We start from the raw sequence: 11,168 nt of genomic DNA, 5'->3' as shown, positions 1-11,168 counted from the left end.
TACATGCATGGGATTTTGAGCATCCACAGCTCTGCACAGATATCGAGAGAATTGGCTAAGGAGATGTCCAGAGCGAGGATAGAATTGGTTGTGGGCCGGCTGACCAATATTACCTTATAGTTGATCCTTCTGGAGAGGATAAAAGAGGGTCAGTTGGTGGATTCATAGTTGCAGGAAATTAGAGGGAAGGTCTTAGCAAGAGTAGCTAAGGACTATTCTATTTCAGACACTGGATTATTGCAATATAAAGGTCAGATCTGTGTCCCGACTGATATGGGGATTAGACGAGAGATACTCGATGAATCCCATACTACACCATACTCACTCCATCCAGGTACCATGAAGATGTATCAAGATCTACGGACATTGTATTGGTGGCCTGGGATGAAGAAGGATGTAGTAGAGTACGTGGCCAAGTGTTTAACTTGTCAACAGGTGAATGCTGAGCATCAGTGCCCAGCAGGGTTGCTATAGGCTTTGGGTATTCCCAAGTGGAAATGGGAGGACATTACGATGGATTTTGTGGGAGGTTTAACCAAGACAGTATGGCTGCATGATACGGTGTGGGTGATAGTAGAAAAATACACCAAGTCATCTCACTTTCTACCAGTGAAGACGAGTTATACTGTGGATCAGTATGAGGAGTTGTATGTGAGAGAGATTGTACGTCTCCAAGGGGTTCCCAAGTCTATAGTATCAGACCGGGATCCTATCTTTATCTCCAAGATTTAGGGTGGATTGCAGAAGGCTATGGGGACTCAGTAGAAGTTCAGTACGACCTTTCATCTTCAGACTGATGGATGGTCTAAGAGGATGATTTGGGTTTTGGAAGACATGATCAGAGCGTGTGTGATAGACTTCGAGGGGTCTTGGAGTAAGTGTCTCCCGTTGATTGAGTTTTCGTATAATAATAGTTATCAATCAACGGTTGGAGAAGCTCTATACGAGATGTTATATGGGAGGAGGTGTAGATCGCCCATCCATTAGGATAAGATGGGTGAGAGGAAGTATTTGGGACCGGACATGGTTCAGAAGTCTAATGAGGCTATCAAGAAGATCCGAGCTCGAATGCTCACTTTGCAGAGCAAACAGAAAACTACTTTGATCCTAAGCGTAGGGACGTGGAGTTCCAGGTGGGGGACCACGTGTTTCTGCGAGTCTCACCTCTGCGAGGTGTGAGAAGGTTTGGGAAGAATGGAAAGCTGAGCCCTAGATTTATTGGACCTTTTGCGATCCTAGAGAGGATCGGGCTGGTGGCCTATATATTGGCACTGCCATTGTCATTGTCCAGAGTTCATGACGTATTCCACATTTCTATGATTTAGAAGTACGTCTCAGATACAACTCATGAGATGAAGTATGTGGACTTGGAATTGCAGACAGATTTGTCTTATGAGGAGTGACCGATCCAAGGCTTAGAGAGGAAAGACAAGGTTCTACGAAACAAGATGATTCCTCTAGTCAAAGTGTTATGGAGGAATAGCAAGGTCGAGGAAGAGACCTGGGAGCTTGAGTCAACGATGCGGGATTAGTATCCCGAGTTATTCATGTAAATTTCGAGGATGAAATTCTCAGTAGAATAGGATAGTTGTAATGACCCAAAATCACTAATAAGGCTTAAGGGCCTTGATTAGCGCATCGAGAGGGCACAATTGGTATATGTGTAATTAAATGATTAAATGCATGATTATATCATTATATGGATATGTGATATGCATGTTTATGAGTATTAGATATGCATATGGGCCCTCTTTAGCTTGTAAGGGCAAAATTGTAATTTTGGCCCGTTGAGGGCCTAAATGTGATTATATGTGATAAATTGTTGAGACCACATTATTATGTGGATATATCTGCAGCATATAGCTCGAGATGGTCCTAGTGAGCGGATTGGCGATATAGTCACAGCGGGGACTAATGCCCGACTCGGGATGGGCCTAGGGGTATTTTTGGGAATTTAGAGAATATCTTGGGAATTATTAGATACTGAATAAATAAATGGTAATTTATTGGATGACGAGAGTAATTGGTAAATATTAGGAACATTTGAGGAATTAGCGGGAATTGGGGGAAAATGACTAATTTACCCTTAAAAGATTAGAAGGCTTGGGGGGCATAATGGTCTTTTGTATAGGAAAGGGATATACTTAGTAATTAGAATTAAAACATAAATAAGTAGAAACTTCATGCTCATTGTCTCTCTTTCCCTCATGATTTCACTCACTCTCACTCTCATTTGTGCCTTGAAGCTAAGGAAGAAAAGGGCAGGGAACTTAGGCCTAATATGGGAATTCTTTGAAGAAAATTGGAGCTGATTAAGCTAGGAATTAAAGCTGGAACTTGGGAGGATTCAGCCACTGTTGAGGTAAGCTCTAGTCTTTTAATTTGTTGAAGAATTTAGTTCAACATAATGGAATTAGAGCTGAGGCTTAGAACATGTGTTAATTATTGGTTCTCGGGTATAAGTTAGTTGATGAATTGTTGGAAGTTAGTTGATGAGTCGGGGTTAGCTAGATAAACAATGGATTCGACCTAAATGAGTAGAGTCATTGGATTAAATAGAGGGTGAGGCCTAAGGGCGTCGGCTCTGAGCTTTGCATGTTGGTTGAGATGAATTATTGGATATATATGTTTACTATTGATAGTTTGATGCTATGGCTTACTGAATATCTGGTTATCTGTCTTGCGATTGATTGATTATGCTATACTATTATGGTTTTCTTGCTGGGCCTTGGCTCATGGGTGCGGCGTGGTGCAGGTAAAGGCAAGAGTAAGATGGATCAACCATGAATTGGAGAGCTCTGGGGGTGAGGTGTACATTGTCAGCTGCTCGTCCACCACGGCCGAGGGAAGTACAAGGACGGAAGCCTAAAACTTGTTTTTTGCCATTAGAGTGGCCACTGATTGTATATAACTTTTGAGAGTTTGTAAATTTGTCTTTTAAATCCTATTTTGGGATCCCATGTATCAAACATCTATTTTAATGAAAATTAACCGTTTATGATCAAAATATTTTAATTGTAACCTTATTATGACTTTAGGATCACATTTTTTTTATTCAAATGACTTGATCAGCAAGTCTTGCACTATTTAAAATACACAGTGTAACGGTCTTGGTTATCCATGGCGTTACAGTCATGTTGGCCAACTAGCCCACCAATAACTATATTCCATCTCTGGTCATATCCTTCAAATGATGTGATGCATAGGCAATCACCTTTCATGTCTGCATAAGAACACCACCTATACCCTGTCTCAAGGTGTCACAATAACCAATAAACTGACACTTCTTGAATTTCGAATACCATCTATGCTCTCCCAGACTCTCTAGTACTAATTTGGGAAGATGTTCATGCTTTGTCTCTAACTGAGAGTATAACAAAATATCATCGATAAAGATGATTACAAATCAACCTAGAAAATATTTGAACTGTTGGGAATAGTGCCCTTAAAACTATTGTAGTTGAAAAATGTTTTAAATGAAATAAATAATTGAATTGAATTGTTATATATATAGACTATGCCCGATATTATATTAATAATATTAAGTGAATATCAGAAAGTGTTTATGTGGTCTTAATCTCATATTGGTATGAGGAGATCGAGATTAAGATAATAAACTTAAAAAACTTCCCAGTAAAATAAAGTTATGGAATCTTTAGATTAATTACTGCTAGTACGGTTCACTAGTATTATGAATACAAGTGACCCAAAGCCAGGTCACTAGTGTAGTAGGACACTTTAGTGAAGATACTTTATATATAGTGATATATAGAACTGGGCCAGATGTGATTTGTTAATACTTGTTTAAACACCATTTTCATAGTATTAATGAAACACATCAAAGAATGATCATATACACGATGATCTTAATCCTGAGGTTGCTATGAACTCCTATATATTTCATCTGATCCTTTGGTTCATGCGTTAAGGTTTGTCAGAATGATCAGGCTAAGAACAATTGTTTTGGGGACTCAATGATATATATGGTTGTGGACATAGTTTAACAGATATGGAATCTATACCTTCTTATAGATTGAATAATGGTTCCCTATTGGGTTGACTTTTGGAACTAAAAAGGTTATGAGCGCTCATGTCGAAAACTTGTTGTGACACAACCTTCACTAGTAAAGTCAATGGGACTCTAGAAACAAGGTATAGCTAAAAGGGTAAAATAGTAATTTTATTCCCTTTTAATTATGAGCCATTAATAGAGAATTAACATTGTATATAATGATTATATCAATGGACACTTTATTCTTTAATAAAGTATTCAGTAAATACATGTCTATAATCATCAAGAGTTCAAAATCATATTTATAGTGGAGTAATCATGAAATTAATAAATATGACTATTTAATCAAAGAGCATTGATTAATAATCTAATATTTATTGGAGCTTGATATTATAGGTTCATAGGTCCCGGGGTGACTCTATCAACACCATATCAAGGTAAGAGTTGATACAAGGATATAACTATAATTTGGGAATTTGAGAAGAATTTCATTCTTCGGGTCAAGTATACAATTATATGATAATTGAAGTTGAATAAATAATTTGGAATTAATTATTAATTTTTAAAAATATATTCATTAATTTAAATATGTGATTTTTAAAAACCATATATATAAATAAATAAAATAAAATTTGAAATTAATTATTTTATTTGAGTGGGAGAAAATAAAATTGGTAAGTCAAAAATAGTTTTTGATTTATTTAATTTTAAAAGATGATGATAACGATGATCATCAATTTAAATTTTGAATTTTGACTTTCAAATTTAAATTTTGAAATATGGTTGTCATCTTTTCCTTATAATGATAAATACCTTATTTTGTGGGAGATTAATTTTTGTTAATTAAATAAATAAAAGAAAAATACAATATCCCTGAAAAGGGAATAGCAGTACACGCATGACACAGTCCATGGATTGTGCCATGCATGTAGCAACTGCAGTGATATTGTATCGGTGTTGTATTTATTTTATTTATTTAATTAATTAATAATTTGAAAATAGTTTTTTCAAATTTGGTAAGTTATATATTTACCTAAATCAATTCCTATCATCATTATGATATTTTATTATATTACTATTATTATTAGGAATAATAAGGTAATAGAATTATCTCCATATATATGATATAGAATAATAAGAAGAAGAGATAATACACAAAACACAATTCAGAATAGTTCTAAGAATTTTTGTCAGACAAAAACTCTTTCTTCTTCTTATTTATTCTATCCATTCTCAGACCATAATCCAAGTTTGATCTATGAAAATTAACACGCAAGTATATGTGGTCGAATAAAGTAATATATGATAAAAAGAGTGTCGATCCCACGAGGACTGATTTCCAAATACCGTTAATTGTTCTTTAACTTTCTATTTGGTGAATTAAAATTATGATGAAAAGAATAAAATTAAAGTGAATACTCTAACTTATGAACATAATTCAAATAACTGGAAACAAGACAATGAATCAACTAATAATAACAAGCCTAGGAATTAATTTTATCAGCTGTTCATTCTATTAATTTTAATAATCAATTCTAAATCTCTTCTTTCTATTCTAATAGCAGGTTAATATAATGGATTCCTATTCTTTTTCAAGATATAAGATCTCAATCTATATGCAGGTTTTCTATATTTCTGTAATAAACTTGAACATATAGAATGCATTAAACATGGAAACCTAATTACTACACAAGTCATACATGTACTTTCGTCTAATGTGCAACCTATGTCTACACAATGATAGCATATTCAATTCTCATCTTTTGAATTTTGAATCAAAACCATTAAATCAAGTAAATAGTGATCAAGTATTTACTAGCATTAAACAAACATCATATGGATTAGAATAGAAAAGAAGTATCAATAGAAAATCATAATAAAATTAAATAGAAATTCCAATGACTACATTAATCCCTAGATAAAAGAAATTAATTCATAAATAACATGATGAAATTAAACTTCAAATAATTGATTATAAAAATCAACCTAATGAATTTAGATGAAACAGAAAACTAATTACAGGAACCTCTTCTAATCTAGGGTTTATAAAACTAAGACTCCTCTCAAAATCGCAGAGTAATGTTCCTTAAATAGTCTTCCAAGATTCCCAAGTGAAAAGACCATTTTGCCCTTCAAAAAGTGGTTTAAAATCTGAAAAACGTGTTGCTAGCGTTGTAACGCCATGTCTGGAGCGCTATAGTTAGAGTCAAAATACCCTAAAAATTATTTCACTGGCGCTATAGCGCCCTTGATGTAGCGTTGGGGCATTGCTCTGCTGTTCTTGATAGCGCTGTAGTGCTGGCTTTGTAGCACCGGGGCGCTACTTCCAGACTCAACAAATCCTTCATGTCCTTCCTAGCGCTATGGCGCTCCTTTGATAGTGCTGTAGCGCTATTGACAACATCAAAACTCGCACATATCGACCCCGAAAAACACAATTTTCTCCAACTTAACTATATTTTCTTCCACTTTCAGTCCTTTTTACTCTTTTCACCAACTTAGCATGGAAAACCTGAAACATGAACAAACGAACATAATTTTGCAATAATCCTAAACTAGTGGAAACCATCCTAAAACTAGATGATAAACGAGCCTAAAACTCGTTTATCAAACTCCCCCAAACTAAACCTTTACTCGCCCTCGAGTAAAGAATCTAACTGGACTCAAACCTAAACAAATCAAGTTGACATAACCAACAAATTCAAATGCTCAATACTGCTATGCATATATAATTTGCAGGAAAAACAATCATGCTATTTAGAACATTAATCTAGATTTTCAGTCTCAATTACTTCACCCTTTCACTGCAATTTATCAACACCAAAGCTCATTTACTCATAACTCGCAAATAAAATAATTAAACTACTTTATGCACATCAAATTCTCACCAACTATTTCCATATGCCTGCATTACTTACTATTCTCCATTAATATAAACAAATGCACAAAAAAGAATCAATAGGACTTTATAAAGGTTGTAATAAAAGTCTTAGCTATAGGTAGATAAAGAGACATTTTAGGCTTAATCATACCACAAGCATTCTATTAAACAAGCTTTCCCAACAATTTCACACCACTCATCCCTTGTTACCCATTTTTCTGTGCAATGATTGAGTATATATATATTTTTTCGATAAACTCCCCCGAACTTTGATTTTTCAATAGATAACTATTCGGGAGCATAATCATTTGTCACTTTCTTTTCCTTTTCTTTCATTAATTTTTTTTCTCAATCATAAGTAATTTTCTGAATAACACATAATACAAACATCCCATTACACATTCACTCCCCTCATATAATAATTTTCATGCTCATGGTATGGGTCAAAAGAAATAAATGGTAATCAAATTCACAGGTAGGCTCAAAAGAATGTTTTAACAAGAAAACAGTTGTAAGGCTCAAAAGGATTGACTAAGGATAAAATTTAATAGGATTAGCTTGAAAGGGCCAACCAGTCCAAAAAAGTTGCCTATATCATTTTCCTAAATGTGCATTGTTTCAAATCTCATCTCAAATAGTAAGCAAGCAGGTTCTAGAATTTTTTTCAAACTTTTCAATCCATAATCCAAATTTGACATGCATAAAATAACTTAATTATAACATTTGCAATTTATGAACAATAGATCTCTAATGTCAACAAATCACAGTGAAAAACAAAGTAATCTAACCAAGCACGCAGATTGTTTTTAAAAGCACATCAATTTTTCCTTTGGATTATACTACAAAATAGTAAATCATATTCAAATGACAAGAATTATCAACTTAATTTACACTCTAAAACATGACTCAAAACAAACAACTAACAAAAATTAAAATAACAAACCATAAAACAAACGCAAAGAACACCATAAATAAATCTCTCCCCCAAACATAAAACCGAACATTGTCTCCAATGTTAAGTACATAAAGAATGAGAACAGAGACTTACCTGACCAGCCACTTCAGTATGGCGATTGTGGCGGCTGAGACGAAGGTCCCTCAAAAGGTTGAGACTGCAGAGCCTGTGGTTCTTGAAATCTCGCAAATGACTGAGGCAGAGGTGGAGAGTAGAATGGAGCATACGACGGATATGGTGGTGGTGGAGCAAAATAAGTTTGATCCGATTCATTTAAAGACCACCGACTCACCAGGTTGTTTAAGCGAGCCACATGGTTCACCTCATATTCATATCGTTGGCCCATATATTGATGCATCATGTGGTGCTGTTGAACCATATATTGATTTTGCTAGATAAGTTAATCCAACTTATCATTGACACTCTTCAGCTTCCTGGCATCACCGGATCAGCCTCTTCTTCCACTTCCGTTTCGACACGGCGTTTACCCTTTTTTCTCGTCTGTGGCACATATAGAGCAGGCTGAGGATAATCCTTCATCAAAGTAATCGGCAAAGGTTGTTGCAATGACTGATAAATGTCAGTGAAAAACTCCAGAACTCTAGCCTTATAGCATAACATTGTTATGACAGATCCATGGCCCAGACCTCCAGTGGTATGGCCCTTTTCCATGAACTCAATGTTTTCCTTAATCCATGAACCCGCATTAAAGTCATTCCCGTCATGAACGCATACATCAGTAGTACTCGATCTTTAGTCATGTCAGATACATGACTTATTGGCATAAATCGAGCACAAACAAAGAAAGCCCAAAATGTAGCCTCAATATTCAGTTGACAGGACACTATACTTTTATGTAAAGTGCCAGATAAGTTCCTAGGAGCACCTTCAAAACATAATTTTTCAGCCATAGTAGTATAATCGATATATTCGTTTAAAAATCTTGTATATTCTTCTTCTTGCCCCTTTATATGTGGGATGTTGAAACCCTTATTAATAGACTTCGCAGTGAAAGGGACTTGCTTCCATCTAACAAAAACCTTGTCATAGTGTTTATTTCTTAATTTGGCATAAAACTCATACACCAATGATACATTTGCCTGCGCTAATTTTGTCACTAAATTGTCCCACTTCCGAGCGGCGAGATTAGCTTTAACTAACTCAAAAATCTGATGATCAAAACGGTCAGATTCATATTCCACCTCACATTCAGGAATCAATGTTTTTCTAACAAACTTTTCATAATGCTCTTGAGCTTGAAAAGTTATAAACCTAGTTTCATCATACTCTGGCTCCGAACTATCATCCCTTGGTTGGGAAGCAGAAGCTTGGCCTTTCCCCTTATCCTTATTCCTTCCCGCTCTACTTTTAGGAGCCATTATCTACACTCTCAATAACACCAACCCAGAAAAGAAAATTTGACAGCACCTCCCCTTAACTTAAACACTTTCCCTCTTCACAACCACCCTATAAATTCAATTTCACAAAACCCAAATTCTCCAAAGCACAGCAACAAAAATCAATATCAACCAAAGACAAGCAACAATGGAACCCAATCCCCAAATGCAGCAAGAAATCTTAGAATAAAAGGGATTTAAAACACTTACTAACCCTTGAAATGGTCTCCCTTGTGCTTGATTTAGTACAACCCCTTGAAAATTTTAATATTCTTCAAGAATTTAAAACTCTAAATTTTTAGGGTTCCAAAATGTGATTGGGGAATTGGAATTGGGTTTAGAAGAAAGAAATTAATCAATGGACAAAAAGGCAAAGATAGAAGAGAAAATGAAGAATAATAGTGGAGGAAATGGTGAAATTTTCTAGAAAGAGGCTATAATGGAGGATCTATGGAGGCTTTGGGGTGTTGAGATAGAGAGAACACGGAAAGAGAAGGAAAAATGAGGGTTTGGGGAAAAAAATTCGAAACCCCCTCTTTTTTTGAAAAAAAAATTCCGTAACTGGGCACTGTAGCGCTACTCATGTAGCGCTATGACAGAGTTTTCTAAGCTCTTCAGTTCTGAGAATAGCGCTATAGCAATCTTAAACCAGCGCTGTAGCGCTGCTGTCCTTTCAAGAAAAATCCTGAAGCTCTGAGATAAGCGTTGTAGAGCCCTAGTCATAGCGCTGTAGCACTCGTGTTCGAATAAAATCCTCCAGCCTCCTCTGTAACTAGCGCCATAACGCCTCCCTCCAAGCGCTGTAGCACTCCTTCTTGACAAATTAACATTTTCTAACCTTTTTCTTGCAAACTCTTGCATTTTTTTAACGTTTTTCACGGTTCATTCTATACATCAATATTTTTCTAATTAAAACTAAAAATAATCACGAAAAAAAATTCCCTAAACATTGTTCCAAACCAAATAAAAACAAAAATAAAAATTTTAACGTCCTAAGAGCGTTGTCTTTAACGTCTTTTAGCCGGACTCTTATTCGTATTCAGATCAAAGTGGTTCCAAAATCATTACAGACTTGCATTTTTCCACTGGACCCTCCAAATAATGCTTCAACCTATGTCCATTCACCTTAAAATGTCCCGTCTTCTCACTATGAACTTGCACTAATCCATAAGGAAGTGACGCAACTACCGTGTACGGTCCTGACCATCTCGACTTCAATTTACACAGAAAAAACTTAAGTCTGGAATTAAATAGCATAACTTTATCTCCTGGTTGAAAATCCTTCCTCATTATTCGCTTATCATGAAAGGACTTAGACTTCTCTTTATAGATCTTCGCATTCTCATAAGCTTCATTTCTGAATTCTTCAAGCTCATTTAATTCCATAAGCCTATTCTGTCCCACCATAAAGAGATTAAGATTTAACTTTTTCACAGCCCAATAAGCTCTATGCACCAGTTCCATCGGTAAATGGCATGCCTTACCAAACACCAATCGATACGGTGACATACTAATCGGAGTTTTAAATGCAGTGCGATAAGACCAAAGTGAATGATCGAGCTTCTTTGACCAATCCTTCCTTGACATATTTACTGTCTTTTCTAAGATACCTTTAATTTCCCTATTTGACACTTCAGCTTGGCCATTTTCATTGGATGATAAAAGAATGCCTTTCGATGATGAACACCATAGCGAGCACAAAGAGCAGTGAACCACTTGTTGCAAAAATGACTTCCCCGATCACTAATAATTGCTATGGGGGTACCAAATCGAGTAAAGATATTTTTGTGAAGGAATCTAAGTACCTCTTTCCCATCACAAGTAGGAGTTGCTGTAGCTTCTACCCATTTAGAAACATAATCCACTGCAAGAAAAATGTACTTCTTATTATACAATGGCAGGAAAGGTCCCATAAAGTCTATT

The 11,168-nt window shown here is 35.5% G+C and overlaps 1 protein-coding gene across 1 annotated transcript; it reads right to left on the bottom strand.

The window, feature by feature from the left end:
* Nucleotides 1–10,289: 10,289 nt before the first annotated feature.
* On the bottom strand, nt 10,290–10,832 carry LOC133779243 (uncharacterized). The gene has a single exon (XM_062219229.1). It carries the CDS (start codon nt 10,830–10,832, stop codon nt 10,290–10,292), a length of 543 nt encoding a protein of 180 aa, XP_062075213.1.
* Nucleotides 10,833–11,168: the final 336 nt, after the last annotated feature.

Source organism: Humulus lupulus, chromosome 5 (genome assembly GCF_963169125.1).
Source record: "Humulus lupulus chromosome 5, drHumLupu1.1, whole genome shotgun sequence".
Taxonomy (NCBI): Eukaryota; Viridiplantae; Streptophyta; class Magnoliopsida; order Rosales; family Cannabaceae; genus Humulus; species Humulus lupulus.
The sequence above is the reverse complement of the archived record's forward strand: the minus strand, read 5'-3'. Positions and strand labels throughout refer to the sequence as shown.